The sequence below is a fragment of the Oxyura jamaicensis genome, chromosome 2 (genome assembly GCF_011077185.1).
Source record: "Oxyura jamaicensis isolate SHBP4307 breed ruddy duck chromosome 2, BPBGC_Ojam_1.0, whole genome shotgun sequence".
NCBI lineage: Eukaryota > Metazoa > Chordata > Aves > Anseriformes > Anatidae > Oxyura > Oxyura jamaicensis.
Window position 1 is genome coordinate 59,586,960 of NC_048894.1, and position 16,674 is coordinate 59,603,633.

At 37.5% G+C, this 16,674-nt stretch overlaps 1 protein-coding gene across 6 annotated transcripts in view; it reads right to left on the bottom strand.

Annotated features, from left to right (window-relative positions):
- Positions 1-1,403: 1,403 nt before the first annotated feature.
- Positions 1,404-16,674, bottom strand: part of CDK13 (cyclin dependent kinase 13) — a 48,622-nt gene continuing 33,351 nt past the window's right edge. Inside the window, exons 7-14 of one of the 6 annotated variants that reach the window (XM_035318763.1) lie at positions 16,264-16,320; positions 13,555-13,656; positions 13,362-13,439; positions 11,172-11,288; positions 10,116-10,247; positions 7,878-8,029; positions 4,387-4,770; positions 1,404-3,265 (exon numbers count right to left, since the gene is read on the bottom strand). In XM_035318763.1, coding sequence (XP_035174654.1) covers positions 2,409-3,265; positions 4,387-4,770; positions 7,878-8,029; positions 10,116-10,247; positions 11,172-11,288; positions 13,362-13,439; positions 13,555-13,656; positions 16,264-16,320 — 1,879 coding nt within the window. In that variant the 3' untranslated portion in view covers positions 1,404-2,408. Of the gene's footprint in view, positions 3,266-4,386; positions 4,951-7,823; positions 8,030-10,115; positions 10,248-11,171; positions 11,289-13,361; positions 13,440-13,554; positions 13,657-16,263; positions 16,321-16,674 lie in introns of all 6 variants that reach the window. The other 5 variants (XM_035318762.1, XM_035318759.1, XM_035318761.1 and 2 more) reach the window with 5 other exon arrangements.

The window sequence follows — 16,674 nt, forward strand, 5'->3', positions numbered from 1 at the left end:
CATAGTCACAAATACTTGTGTTAGCATTCTTGTATCTGAAGACTAAAATCCATTTCAGTGGAATGATGCAACATCAGACTACTGCCAGTCAGTAATCAAACCACAGTCATTAATCATTCAGAGGCAACTGATTTCTCTGCATTAAATGAGGGGAACTAAATGACTTGAACTTTTACCTCCAAGAGGAAAGCAGGAGAAAATTTCCTTATATTTTTGTATTGAAATTCAAATAATTAAGTCCTCTTGGAGGCCTAGCTTCCATTTGAACTTACCTGCTTTTTTAGCAAACATTTACGTTTGAACTGCAGTAAAGTAACACCAGACTGCAACTTTTTAGTGAAAACAACTAAGAGCTTTGAAAGTCTAGCCTGATTTTGAAAAAAAATAACGTGTGTATCTGAACACTGAAGGAATATTTTTATCAATTAGTAAACAAAAGCCTCAGCTGACACTGTCTGTACCTAAATGAGACTAATGATTTCTGCCTTTAAGATTTTGCTAGCAGAAAAATGCTGCAGAGGTGTCCTTACTCAAGGAAACCTACCCAGCGTACGGTCACTCACATGTGAAATTCTGGTTTTAAGCAGAGGCTATTCGAGTCACAAGTATTTGTCCAGGTTGATTTTATTTTCAAATGGTAGGATTCCCCTGTGCCTAGTAAAGACAACTGCAAGACAGAGGGACATCTCCATTTTTAATCTGCCAGATCCTCAAATGCTACGTATTTAGCAAAGTGACTTTTTCCATGCTCTACAAGGTGGTAGTTAGCCATAAATGACAACCGGGATTTTGAACTAAACAAAAGAAACACCAACGACTTTGGCTTCTATTCTGAAAGTCCAAAAAGTCACTGACGAGACTACATTTGTAATAGCGTAAGTAGAAATTTTACTTTTTAAAAAGTAATAATTAAACACTCAGTTACATAAGGTACCGATTTGTCAACTGGATAATCAGTTGGAAAATTGTTTCCAATATGGGCTTTAAAACATTCTTTTACGTACATGCAAAATATCTCTGTACCTCCTCTCTGCAGGAGAGGGACCGCTTGATGTTGAAGGAAAAAAAACATGCTGGACGTTGTAATTAATGAGGAGTGGCTCTTGATTAAGAGTTGTAACTACAGTTATTTTATCAGTTGTTGAAGGAGACTCAATTCCAATACTGAAATGCTCAGTGGAACAACGGATATAAAGATGATTAGTTGGCACAATCACAAGCTTACAGAGCGTTAGAGCTAGTGTAAAATGTTTTGCCGTTGCTTTAAATACTGGTCATTTTGCCCTTGGTTACTTCCCATAATGCAGTATTTGTGGTAAAAAGAAGACAGTGTCAGCTTTTCACACAAAGTAAAGTAATTACTGCTGTTGACATTTAAGAGGAAAAACTATTTCACCACTTGGTAAGGACATATAAAGCATAGTTTATTTGGCAGAGGAAGTCACACAATTTCTACAACTCCAAGGGGGAGCTGAGGAAAAACTATTCTTCATTTTTCTCCTCAATTTCATAGTTTCTTATGAAGTTCAATTTGGAGATTATAACTTCATCAAGATACGATTAGGTCTCTAAGTAACTGGCCCAAATGAAGTAAAAAGCACAAGGTTATGACCTATTTGAGTTTCCTATTATTATTTGAATTTTCATCTCAACTACCTAGGCTTAAGTATTATTTTCACATCAATTCATAAAGTACTTCCACACCTTTTTTGCACACCTTAAGCTTACATGTTAAGGCACTTACCATTCAAGTAAAACAGTTTTTATATAAACAAGCCTGGGAGATGGAGAGAACATTTTACCAGAACATCCATTCTTTTTTTTTGAAAGAAAAAAAAATAACATTGACCAAATATTTATAAAATTTTGCATCAAGAGAAAGGTTGTGTTTTATTATCTGAAATGAGCACAAAGTACACCTTCCACAATAACACTGAAAGCAGTGCAAAGACTGACAGTGACCTTTGACTAAAGGTAGTTCTGTAAAAAGAAAAATACCAAATAAATCAGTGCCCTGTTTTGATTGTTGTAAAATCTTTTTTTTTTTTACATAAAAGTTGGTCCAAACTTACAAAAAAAGCACAAATGTGCATAGTTCAGAAGATCTGAAAGAGTGCCATAAAAAGCTGATGTCCCTAAATTTAGCATCCACTTAAAACTGCCAAAATACAAAATAAAATTCAGAACTAGAGTTTGTGAACATGTACAATCAATTCATCTAGTTTTCAGACAGCATGAGTTTTAAGCATTTTTAATTTTTCCTACTGTATGCAAGACCCTTTTCCACATAAAAATAAAGCTGTTGAATTAACATTATTCAAGTCTGTTGAACTGCTGCTTTAAACTGCAGCTAGAAAAAAAAAAAGTTTTTCCAGATAAAAATGATGTGCCTGAGGAAAAACAGATACTCAATATGGTAATCCTCTGCCTCGCCCTCTCACTGTAGACGTGCTAATGTGTCCCCTGTATCCTTGGGAATAGCCAGGTCCTTGGGCAGGGGAAGTCCAAGTCTGTCCATGCATGTGGCCAAGGCCACCAGGGTTTTCCTGTAAGTTACTTCCATAGCTGTAGTTGTGCATCTTGGCGGGCAGAGGATGAGTGCTCTCTGGCCCTGCGGAAGTGTCACTGCTGCTCCCCAGGACTGAGATTGGGCCGTGGCTGTATTCAAACCTATGGTCTTTATCTCCACTGAATAGCATGGGGCCAGCATTGAGGTAAATGTCTCCGTAACCAGTTACTGAGCTGGGAAAGGATTCTGAAAAGGCAGATGGAGGAGGGGCACCACCAGAGTGAGATGAAGCAGTACTGTAGTTATCCAAAGGCTGAATATCCGAGTTTCCGAGGAAGCTCCTCCTTTCTAATGCTCCTGATGACCCGCTTCCTATGCCATCGCTACTGCCATAGTGGGCAGACGAGAAGGTAGATGATCCAAAGTTATCCTTGTAATCTGGGCCTGTTACATAGGAGTCTCTAGCCTGGTAATCCACGCTCGTTTGTACTGGCTCCTCCGTTGTTGCCTGAGCTTGATGCTGAGCAAGCAGCTGTAGAAGAGCTGCTTTCACTCCTGCGTGGGGATCTGTTCCTGAAGAGTTACTTATAGGCAAATGCTGGTTTTCTGTCCGATAATCAAGGTCTTCATCAGTGAGAGGTGGAGGCTCCGGTGGCTCTGGGGGTCGCTGGTCTGGAGGCAAGATCCGAGGGCGTTCTTGTTCGGGTGTTCGGTTCAGAAGCCTCATCTCAGACTGCCTAGCCAAATCCTCTGGACCTAAACAGATAAAAAAGAAAAGCTTTGGAATAAAAATCTGCAGTAACAATACCAGAAAGGAAATGAGTCTTTCCCAGAACATGACAGATTTGTAACTAAGTAGTTAATGAGAATTGAGGTAATGTTTACTACTAGTTGGACAGGTTATTTTGGAGAAGGCAACAGTTCGGTTGCCTCAGAAAAGCAATGCAGGGTTTTCCTCCAAGTAAGATTTCCAAGCATTTCCAAGCGAAGTCAAACAGTACAAGCTCCTCTGAAAAACAATTACTAAAACAACAGATAAACACTAGTAAGTTCAAAGAGCAAACAGAAAAGATATTTGAATCACACACATTAGAAAAGGTCTCGAGGGACAAAACGACATCCTTTCAGAAAACAGCAAAACTTAGGGCTAAAAACAAAACAACTTCAAAAACTCTCAAAAAATACTCCCAAACCACTTCAGAACATTTCTTTCAACAGCAACACACACCACAGAGCATAAACCACAGTACAATAAAGCTGAAATAGCAGCCCAAGATGACCAAAACCAGAGCTCTAGACTTCAAGAAAACTAAGGAAGTCACTACTATAACACAATGGAGACCTTCAGCCACGTGTGTTAGTGATCATTATGGGCAACCACTTATAGAATCTGACAATAGGAAATTGCTCTATCTGCATTAAAACCAAAAAATTTAATACCCCCTCTCCAAAACAGGCTTTACCTAAAGACACAGTCAAAACCAGTAAGCCTGAGCTACGAATTTGCTAGAGAAGCTGGTCTTCTCCAACACTAGGACCACTCAGAAAACCCCAAACACCCTTAAAAAACAAGCTACTTCATCAGAAAAAGCACAGGCATCTCTTTTAATGGGGACTACCTGCATGCCTCCTGCGACAGTAAGACATGAAGTCCAGCCAGGCACTTACATTCCCACCACAGGAACAAAAACAAACCGGCTCGCACTTGAACAGTCATGACTATGAAAAAATGATGCAGACGTAAGCGGTAAAATCATGTAATCACCTCTCCTGTACTCACATATACTCAGTATTGTTAACTCGTTAACTCTTTCCCCAAACTATCGTGTCTCCACTGCTCAAGGTACCTGCTGGTTAGCCCCAGAGACCGCCAGTACCTGCAGCAGCTGTGTACAGTGACTTGATCAGGTGCGGGTAACCGGGTGCTGGCGATTCCACGTCGTCCCGGCTGACAGACACAGGAGTGGTGGGCTCTGGAGGCTGCCTGAGTTGTAACGACATTTCATTTCCTGATCCATTTTCCTTCTCCTCCAACACCAGATCTTTCTGTTTTGTTTGCTGAGCCTTTATTAACTGAGACAACAGAACAGCAAATGCACTCTGTACGGCTGCCTGGGCAGCATCAGTCTCAACTTTGGGCTGACTCAGCTGAGCAGGGGGCACAGGAGGCTGCGTGACGGTCGGCTGTTTTAGAGGCTCCTGTTCCGGCGGTGGTGGTGGAGGCGGCGGCGGCTGCTGCTGCTGTTCTGACTGTTTTTCACCTGCTGACAAAATTCCAGCAGGAAGATTTATTTTATTTAGTTGCTGCTGAGTCTCTGGGTTTACCTTAATATTCAACACTTGGGCAAACTGTGCCAAACTAACACTTGTTTTAGACTGTAGCAGGTTTAGCAGGATTGCCACTTCATTCTGGTTTAACTGCTGTCCAGTGCTTGTTTTTGCTAAAGACAAAAAAGGTGTTTTTAAGTATTATTTAGAACTTTCATATTTCAGAAACTCAAAATTAAGACTAATCTAGCATGGCTGACACAACTGGCAAAGCATGGTTTTGGACAACATAGAAATGGAATGCTTTTAGAGATTAACTGCCTTGGGGGGAGTCTCTATAGGAAATGGAATAGTAAGATCCAATATAAAGAAAGTGACTTCCAAGGGGTGCACACATGCACTTGGACAGATGAGAAACATCAAGCTGGAGCTCAATTTTCCACAGTACAACTGGGCTGGGGCTTAAGGCCACCTGCTTTATGCAGCTGTAGAATTTCCAATCCCCACAAAATTTCCTATCTGTGACATATCACATCCCTCCGTTAAAAAGTGGCCATCTGCAAAACGCATTTCCAGTCACATTCTGGCCCATTCTAATTCAGCATCTGGATTCTAACACCTGCTCAAGTGACCAAGCTGTAGGTGACCCAGAAGCTAGTAGTATAAATGCAAAAAAGCACATCCTGAGTTTGAAGGACAAGCAGTCAATCACTGAATAGCAGGAAAATGCACGTTTGTGGTGATACCCATCTTTTTTTTTTTTTTTTTAAACTGAATTTATTTGCTACACGTAAGGAGAAATTATGATGATGCAGGGAAAGATAAGGAAGTCAGAATATAGAAATATTTTCTTAACTTCAAACAGCCATTGTGTTAGTTTACTTTGAAAGGAGAAGCGAAGCAGCATGGATTTCAGCATGCCCCAAGAGTAGATAACTTTGAGAAAAGTAAAAAATTTAAAAACGGGTGTGTATTTCTCTGAATTTCTGTAACCCAAGTCAACACAAACACCTTCCATCCTCTTCCATCCCTGTCTGTCTGCTAATGCCCTAATATATTCATTCATGGCAGATTCAAAGCCACACCTGAAGAAATGGTCATGCAAAACCTTAAGTACTTGCCTCGCAAGACTAAGAAGAGCACAACCAGAAAGTGCTGCAAAACCCACAACCTATTACCCTACTTGTGGATGTGCACCAGGATGCAAGCACTTGGAACTTCACTCTGGCAGGTTCCAAGGATTTCAAAAAATCCTATATATTTATATAAATATAAAAATAAAACCACATTTTATTTGGCAAGAGGAAAAAATATCATTTCCAATGCCTTCTACTGTTGGATCCCACCCAGATGTCATGCTTAACAGTTGATTTTGTGACATCTGAGGATGGTAATAGAAATAACATCCAAACATCTCCCAGCTTGTCAACGTGAAAATGTCTAAAAGGGTAACTAACCTACCTATCTTTATATCCTTGGCTACTTTCAAGTCCATTCCAAGAGCTAACTGTTTTCTGGGAAACCTAGCAGTTTCTACTAGAACAGAACTAATGAGCTCTACATCTCTCCTCTTAAATTCTAAGATGCAATAGCCAGGGTTCCCATTCATGAAGCAGAACATTAGCAATTCATCCATGACATTTTAAACCTCTTTTTTGGCACTCAGAAAAAAAATGCAGCAGCTTTAAGCATGCATACAGCACGTACACTGAGTCCTGTAGTGTGCCTTATGGATGATTTTAACTAAGGTGTATAAGGGTTTTGGGAATTGCTTTGTTTAATACATCTCTATGCTGAACTAAGCTCCCCTGAAAGTTAAAATTCTGTCTTCTCTACCTAGACATATTTTTCTATGTAATTATGGGCAAATGGTATTTTAGGTCTGGAAGATTTCTTCTCTAGTTGTTTAGATTGTTCTGCGTTGTTAATGTTAATGACTAATAAACCCATTAGACCATCAACAGGCTACCTATTATAAAAGCATAAAGAAAATAACTATTATCCTCTGGACTTTTTAAACTCTTACACATTTTTCGTTTGTGGCTACAGAAAGTTGTCTTTGAAAATGCTGCCAAAGCTTTAGCTTAAGCTTAAGGAGTGGCAGAAGCTCACAGCCAGCTTAGAGTAAGAAACAGGATGAACAGGAGCAAGAAGCAATAAACTTCAATAAAATATGAAAAAAATACTTTTTCTAGCTTTTCACAGCATATTTGGAACTCTGCTCCACTGTTAAATGAAGAGTTGACTCAGGATGCTTAGTATTAAAGAATTTTCATGCTCAGTGAATCTCCATTTCTTGTTTTCCTTCAGATGAACTCCTGTATCTGTGTCAGGATTTAAGGTCACTTTGCACAATTAAAAATGATCTAAATTAAACTTATCAGGTATGCACTTTGTATTATCTCAAGTGGGGTCAATGCAAGGAGACCATGACTTTATTTTTTATATTATATTCACAACATTGGTCTCCTAGCAAAATACTTCAGTTATGTTTTAGAATTAAAACAATGTTTTAGAATTAATGTCTGTGCAGCCTACAGAGGTGGTTACTTCTTGTTATAAGAGTTATTTGGGATTTTATCTTATATTTTTTTTAAGAGTTGGTTCAGCCCAAACAACTTGGAAAGCTGAAGACTAACATAACATGCTGAGGGAATCTGTTTTATTTGAGGTGATGATTGTTTTAAGATCTTCCCTTGGGTCTGTTTATCAATACCAATAAAACTTCTCTGTAGACTGTGATGAACTTAGAGCAGAAGCTGACTAGTGGTATTACTGAAGACCTACAGATGAGCAAGAGATCAAATCCTCTCAAAACAAAGAGAAAAGTAGTTGTTCTGACCAGATCAAAAATTTAAGTAAAAATTAAAAGAAATGCCCAGTTTCCAAAAATGAAGGCAAATCTTTCGTAACAAAGATTTAACTTACAATGCCGTTCCTCCCTCAAGAATCCAGGAGATGTCAGTATTCTGAAAATAACATCTAAAATTTCTAGAGGTGCAATCCAAGTAGAAGGTAATTATAAGAACTGAAAATATTTACTGACCAAGTGCTACACTAGAGTTGCCCTGAGTTTTGAGTTGGGAAGAAGTTTGCATGCCTTGTGGGGTGTTGGTTCTGCTCTCATCCATGCCTAGAGACAGGTCCTTCCGAGGGACTTTAGTTGCTGTTGCATCATCAGTCATGCCCATCTGCTTCTGTCTTCTGCGTTTCTTACTCCATAGCTCATGGCAATCCTGCCACAAAGGAAGGCTGCAAAGAACAATTAGAGATCATCAGTTTTATGCTGGATTTTTTTTTTTTTTTTTTTTTAGCCATGGTAGTAGAATAAATGCTCAAGTTATACATAATGTAACCGTTGTAAAGAGGAACCTGCTGAAATTTAGAAATACATCAGAAAACACCCAAAGCCAGCAAAATCTCAAGAATTCTTTCTTGGATGAAATCTCTTCTTCAGCTGCCTATTTCACAAACGCAGGTCCCTCTGGCAGAAAAAGGGAACAAGTATCTTTCAATGACAATCAACATTACTTTCTTACTTGTAGAAGTACCACATCTGCGAAGATGTATTTGTCCGCAGAAAGAGACATGGCTATCCATTATTTGTAGTCATACAGCACAGGCAAACAAGAGAAGGGGGAAAAAAAAAGTAGCAGGAATAGATAGTATTTAACACTAGCAAAGTTAAGATGCAAGGAAGAACAAGGGATATCCCAGTCCTTTAAAAGCAAAGGCAAAAATCTTCTGTGCACCTCATCTGCTATGGCTGCGGTCCTTCCATTACTATTCCCTGCAAGCATCTCAATTCTGATCTCCTGAGGAACAGAGAGCCCTACCCCATAGCTTATGGAAATACTGACAGAGGCATTAAAATAATGCCTTTTGTTTTCCCATTACAAATCAATAACTGTCTGAGAAGTTCTTTCACCCAGGAACATGGAAGAAATTAGGTGTCAGATGACAAGAGCCATTGGAAAGGAAATTTTGGTTCCTTTATTCTCTCCCTTCACATTGCAGGTCAAAGACTTGCTGGGTATTTAGTCTGCAACAACTTGGAACAACCTGGCAACAGTGAGAAGTCCCCTACAGTATTTGCAATCAACAATTTCTTAAATGGGCAGCTACTCCTTCCCAAAAAGGAACTTTATTTGTTCTTGAGAACAGTCAACACTTTCCCCTGAAGACTATGTTAAATGTGGGTGTGGTTCTTAATTCTTAAAAGGACACCAATTAATTGTTTGTTCCAAATTTTTCTGTATCAGCTTCTGCAATAGATGGATTTCCACACCCCTGAAAAAAAAGTAACAATTTCTTCCCATTCGCTTACTTCAAAATGTATATAAGCAACATGCCACAAAGCGTTTCTGAGATTTTATGAATAGCCTAATACTTAACATTGCTCATCACTAATATTCAGCCACTGATAATACATAATCGTATTCAGATTATGAAAGAAACCCTTTATCTCATGCATCAGGACCATTAGTAAAAACCTGTACATAACAGGTAAGTCTTGAAAGATTTTGAATAAAATTCTTAGATAAAACTCAAGTATTTTTCCTACTTGGTAACTAATTAGAAAGAAATCAGAAAACGCTGACTTGAAGGTACAATTTATTCATACTATTAAATGCTCTATCATTAGCCAGCTATCTTGAGTTAAACGTGCGGATTATGTCAGTTTTTCATGGTTTTCCTTGGGGCTGGTTCAAACATTACTTGCACCAACTAAAGTAACAATCAAGTCACTACAAAAACCCTACTAGACCTTGCAATATACTTCCACTCAGAAAAACATACAGAGAAGGAAAACAAAACAAAACAAAACAAAACGCTCAAAATATTTAACTTCTGTTTGTGAAACCAAGAATCTTATTTGTCACAGGAAATCATGTACCGTCTTTCACTAACTCTCAGATACCTTTGCAGAATTCTATGCCCAGTGCCATTCTACCATCAAAGAAGACACTTCAGATTCATGAAGGACCCCTACACCCTTGGAAAAAATAGACACTGATAAACAGAAATAAAAGGGAAATTATGTTTTTCAGAGACATTTGCATAAGAAGGTGTTTTTTTTGTTTTGTTTTGTTTTTGAAATGGCACCAACTCAGTCGGTATTTCTAGGAATAGCGAATCAGACTGGTCTCAGATGCTCACAGCCACTGATACCATGATCTGCATAGTGATTCTGCATGAAAATTATTATTAGCCAATGGTATGTATTGATGATTTTCTTCCACCACAAGCCTCTTGAACTGAAACACAACGAGTTTAAATGAAATCAGTGCACGTTCCTGTTTTGTTGAGGTAAGGAACAACTCAAGTAATGACTTACTCTGGGGGAGGCATTTTAGATGGTTCCACATCTCGCAGAAACTCACACTGAAGAGCTTGTTCAGCTGTGCAGCGCTTGCTGGGATCCAGAGCAAGCATGTAATCAAACAAATCTAATGCAGCTGGTGGGATGCTACAAAAGAACAAAATGGAGAAAAGCATCACAACTGTATTTTGAATCACATACTTCAGTGCAAAATTTTAATTAACACAACCCCTCCAAAATAACTGATCATTAATGTTAAGTCCTTGCTTGGTAGTAAGAGGTAGATAAAAAGTTCACCTTGGATTATACTTAGCTATTTGTGTTTCTTTATCTTTGTATGATTTAATTGCTTGAAACATTCTTCTAAAACAAAACAAAACCAAAACAACAAGGAAACCCACTAAAGTAAGACTATATTGTTACTTTACACTTTGGAATTTAGCACAATGGGAGTTGCAGTTTTCACTGGTCCAAACAAAATAACTCTACTGCTTTAGAAATGTAGATCTCATTAGTACAAACAGGATGATCCATTTCTCCCAAACCCCAAAGTAGATGGAGAGGAACAATCCCTTTAAAATAAATATACAGCTGTTTACCATAACTTTCACATGTGATCTTTGCAAAAAACAGCCTAGTGGTAGTATTTTACAATACATGGTTCAGAAAACTCTTCTGTGCTGAATAAATTTATGACCTAGAAGACTGTAATGTTAACCAGACTGCATATTTAGCTGTAACCAGTTGTCCTAATAAAAAGCAATTAAGTACTCCAAGCTGTTTTTGGACAGGGGCTGCAAGCAGGTGTACCAATCATGGAAAACAAATGCTTCCTTAGGTGAAAGCTGACAGGTGGCTGAAATTTTAGGGCCTTCTTCCCCCTTCTAGAAGCTTTATTTATTAAGGGTTAATATGAACTCTGCAGGTATCTTCAGAAGGATAAGAAACTAAAGCCAGATTTCTTCACACTTAATCTATGTTCAGCCAGTCTCTAGAAAATAGTGAAGTTCATAAAGATTCCAGCAAAACTTAATGCTACTATTATTGACTAAACTAACTCTTCATCCTTACAAAGCAAACTCTTCTCTTAGTTTTCGACGATACTGCTTCTTTGGTTTCATCGTGTTGAAATAAGCTAATTTTATAACATCAGGCCACACTGCTGGACAAGGACTCCCACAAATTCGGCTGCACCAAAAAAAAAGGAGAAAACAAGGGTATGAGATCCAGAAAACACAAGTAAACAAAGCTGATATTTTATTCTTAGAAATACAGTGGATACAAATATAATTTTTAATTTTAGTGTTAATGTTCAGTTTCATTTAGCTAAAATTTCTCTATAGTCCAAGGCCTAACACCATTAAATAATGGTGAATTATCCAGGAAAGGCAACCACCCTTCACAGGATAAACTGGCTTTAGAAAGTCCACTGCTTCTGAACCCTCTCCCAGGGCATCCTCCAGAAGAAACCCCAGGTTTAGAGTGCTGAGCCTTTAGTTCCCAATATCAGTGAAGAAAGACACACCAAATGCCTGAAAGAGCAGGCCTGACAAATTTAAAACTAAAGAGAACTTAGTCGACACAGAAGACGTAGAGGCAAAAAACTAAACGCAGTAAGGCCTAAGGGCAAAAGTATGACTGGACAGCCAAACCCCCCCCCCCTTTTTTTTTTTTTACTTCAGTTTTGAGCCTTATGTGTCAGCTCTAATCTATCTCCACAAATGGAGTTGCCCAGACTCATTCCTCTCACTCTGTCCTTGCCTGTTTTGTCCAGCCAAGGACAGTTAGCACAGCCTGACAAACACCACACTTCCAAGCAGATCAGAAGAGGCAATTTACCATACCATGAAAGGCTTAAGACCTTTCCCAAAAGCAGTCATAAAATAATATCTTGCAAATACATTTCCTTAGTTCACCCCCTTCTATTTATTTGAGTTAAACAGCTAGTGCAAGAGACCTAATGATGGACTAATTATGCCCCTACAGCTGTGCAAACCAAACTGACTTTACACTTGTTGGGGTATGAAACTTGCAGGAAAAAAATAATAATAATAATAAAATCTTTTCCCTATCTGAAGATAAAACTGAATTTTCTTCAGCTTTATCTTTGAAAAGTAATTTAGGATAATGGAAAGGATAAATGTAGAATTGTTGACTGTTAACATGACGATGATTGAGCTGTTGATACAATAAAACTGATATATTACACTTTAACAGCCCTAAAATGCAGAGTATCAACGCATTAAATACAATGAAGAAAAATTAGCTACAAGAAAGCTAGCTGCCGGCCTCAGTCGCGCAGAAGTCTTACAAATTCACTTCTGACAACTGCATTCTTATGGGCTTCAGTTCCATCTAGTGGGCAAAAGCAAAAACTCAGAGTTCCATTCTCATACTGAGAATGATTGTAATGTCTTGCACCTCCTAAAAACTTCATTTTCCCAGGCGACCTAGTAAAATATTACACAGAAACATAGTATTGTTTAAGCTGCTTTGGAAAACATCTCCATATGTAACCATGTAACCTTTTTTTTTTTTTTTTTTTTTTTAATAACTTGACCATTTACTCTTCAGATTCTGTAAGTGCTATAGGACTCGCACCCTTTTCCCTTTGCTTCTAGGAAGACGACCTCTCCTCACTTATGAGGTCTATTATGATATCAGAATCAAGAGCAATTTTTGCTTGCTGAATAAAAGGAAAGAAAGCATGCTCTGGTCCATGGAGTTAATATACGTAATATCCTAAGATTTACTGAGATAATGAAGGAAACAAAAATTTTACCTCCATGAAGTGCAGTTTGTATAGGAAGAGAAATATTCTGATGAAAATAATAAAGCCCAGGTGTATATGTGGAAGCCCTAAAGCAAGAGCTCAAGGCAAGTAGCATGCAAAGTACCTACTGCTCCCAAAATACACCTGTCATCTGTATTTTCCTTGTGATATGCCACAAGGAATTTCTAACAATTTTTTAAAAAATCAGAATTTTGACCACTCCTTTACAACTTCAGTAATAGGCAACTCCAGCTGTACTACCAAAAAAAACACAGATCAGTTGTACACTGGTAGGACCACAGCATACTCACAAAAATCACTTCTCCACATCCAAGCCTATGCCACTGACTTTACATGCCCCTGGAAACCACTAATATCTCACTCAAAGTGATTATCAAGTCTTTTTAAGGGTTAGCAGCATGTTATTTCCATTTTAACATGAACAAACTGACAGGTTATGAGGCACCTATCATGTGCCTGCTATTTACCTTATAAGTTCCAGTTGAGCAAGTTCTTGATTTGCTTGAAATATTGGCTTTTTTGTAAAAAGTTCACCCAGGATGCAGCTGTAAAACAGTTTTACACAGTTCCATCATTACGGCTTTCAATCCAGCTCCACAGAAAAATCTAACATTTACTTCCAGCTTGTTCTGCTTGCTACACTCTGTACCAAACTCTTACCCACAGCTCCAGACATCGATAGCTGGCGTGTATCTTTCTTCTCCAAGCAGAAGTTCAGGAGGCCGATACCATAATGTAATAACTTTGTTGGTATATGGTCGGCTGTTGGGGGGAGCAAAAAAAGAGGACTATCATTTTACTACAATCTCATTTCTGGAAAAGTGGTATTTTGAGGGCTTTAATTATGTGGTGCTGCTACAAGACAGTGCAATCTTCCATTTTTATTTTTTAATTCTGCAAAGTTGCAAATGCAACCATCTGACAGCCTGAAACATCACCTCAAAGACATAATGAACATATATAATCACCTAGCCATCTTGATGCTATGTGAATACTATATCTCAATTATTAAACAGCAATAGTGTTTATCTATGATACTGCTAGTAATTTCTAGAGAAGGACCTGCTTGGACTTCTAAAAGTTTTCAAAACTCTAAAAGTGTTTTGAAAAAGAGAAAGAAGTCACTCTCCCCTCTGTAAATAAAACCAAAAAAGATTAAGTCTTTATCTATGTCCTTCAAAAACTTTGAATTCTAAGCCTGGAACTCTTCCAATATCTTTCTGTATTTCAACATTTTTAATTCTCTGCAGCTCTAACCAGAAGTTTTGGTCATTGTGAACAATCGTTTCCATCCTCACAATAAGGCAAGGATTCTACTTTCTTAGACATGCATTTTTGGTGGATAGGCCAAGATACAGCATTGAGAACAGTTCAGAATGGAAGTCATGCAACAGATGTGTGTGTGTGGTGGTGGGGTTGTTTGGTCTTTTTTTTTTAATAGGGTGCCTTAGAAATGATTCAGAAATACTTGTTTTAGTTTTAATAATTAATGTTTAGCAGTACAAAGTAATTCCAAAATAGAAAACAAAGTAATATTACGTGCAGTGTTTGAACAAGCTCTTACAACATACTCAGTGGTTCAGGTATTATTTCTGCAAAATCACCCATCTCTTTTTCATAAAGAAGTCTTTAATATAGTATTGTTTTAGAAATGATCCCATCACTCATCATATTTTATCTCTGAAGGAAACATTCATTCATCTACAAAATGCTTACATGCTATGAACTTTCTCTACAGATACATATATATTACTATACAGTGCTTTTTGTTTGAACAACTGTTTTCTTATACAATCTGTCACGTTTCCTACTCTGAACACATTAAGTCCTCCAAAATAACACTACAACAATTGGTGGGAATTTACTTTTATTACCTCTCCATCATGCTCCTACTAAACTCTGTAACCTTTTGAACAGTATATCGTTCTAACAGTAAAACAAAGTACAGGAATGTAATCAGCAATTATTATATGCTCATTGGTATACATCAATTACTTCTGTTACAGCAGCTCAGAAGCTATTCAGAAGGAAAATGAATGACAAAATGGTCAAAAACTACTAATGAGATTCTAATTATCCTCCCCAGTTCAACTAGCAATTTGCTTAACTAGCATAACTACATTTTAATCTTCATTTATATATAATGAACTAATAACGTTGCTGTTTTCATGTACACTAAGATCTGTTATTTGCACTATAAATACATTCAATTTCACTCTTTCAATTCTTAGTGAACAGTTGGTTTTAAAACCAAAATTCAAATTAATAGAAAAAAATACATTAAAAACATCAACAGTAAAACAACAACAAAAAAAATAGGCCTATTTGGTGCAGACTAAAATAGTGAGGTAGGATAGCACCACTCTTTTATTAACAGTATATGCAAAAAAAAAAAAACTAAACTGTGCACCAGCTGCTTAAAATTATCTCACCCTGCTACTGTACTCAACAGTTTCCATAACTGTTACTTAAGCATATGTTCCTAAAATAACAGCTCAGAAGACAGCAAAACTAACACTATCACGTTCAAGAACCGCAGAACTCTGAGAAAAAAATCAGCTCATAAAACCAACACTACAGACGTTATTTCCCAAAATAGGCATGCAGAACTCAAAATAAGCCGAAAGAGCTAATATTTTCTGTATCCAGTAATCCAACATATACATACTGGTGCAATAAACATTCAGCCTGAATTTTGAAAATCCCATTCCAAACAACAAATACATGACATTACAATATAAATATTAAAGTTCTCATTCATAAAAACTGTGCACCTGTTTCCTGGAGTACAAGTATAATGAAGCCAAGAACAACAGAAGCACAAGTCACAAGAAGTTTCAGAATAGCTTTTATTTCAACTTGTATTTCTGTTTCCAAAGATTCAACAGGACTGTCTGCCTAAAGAATACAATGAACCTTTCCAAATGTAAGGTTAAATCTTACACAAAAGTTAGGCTTTTTAAAAAGAAACTGTATGAATTTGTGTCAACATATGAAATTCTCTTTTCCTAAGCAAACATTTCCCAGGTATACCAATAGAAATAATATACTTTAAGTTTACAGGACCATAAACTAATATTAATTAAAACCCTACATATTGATGCAAACCTACTTAAAACTGCAGCTCTTCATTTCCAATCAATATATGGCTGCTCTACAGAATCCAGAATACTCAGAAAGGCAATACACAAAGAGCGCTTTGTGTTTGTATGCAGTGTAAGACAACATGCTCTTCCTTTCCATCTCTTAAGCAACTACTTATGTTACAGTACAATACCTTCTCTAAACAGAGATTCTGGCCCTCATAATACTTAGTTATGCAAGAAACCAAACTTCTCCATGCTTTCTCACAGTATAATTATATCTTACCTTTCTTCTGAGTTGTACAGCCGAGCAAGCCCAAAATCTGCAAGCTTTATCTGCCCTCTGGTGGAAAACAGAAAGAATTGTTTAGTGGTTAATCCTGTTAAATCTTCTCCCCAAAAACTAGGTGAAGTTTCAAATTTTTGAACAGCTGCAGCTGAACTTCACCAAAGCACAATAATGAGGAGGCACTCCTTACAATCTATGTATCTCTTCAATCAAGAAATACACTAAACTACTTGATATCAAAGAAAAGCAAGCAAAATTAAACATGGTCATCAAATGGCATTTACATCAGCGGATGCTTCTCTAAATTCATGGTGTGTACTGTTAAGCATTCAAATCAGCAACTCTGCAACATAAAACTGAGGAGGAAAACTGCTGTTTTCTTATGCCTGACAGTTAAAATACTGCTAG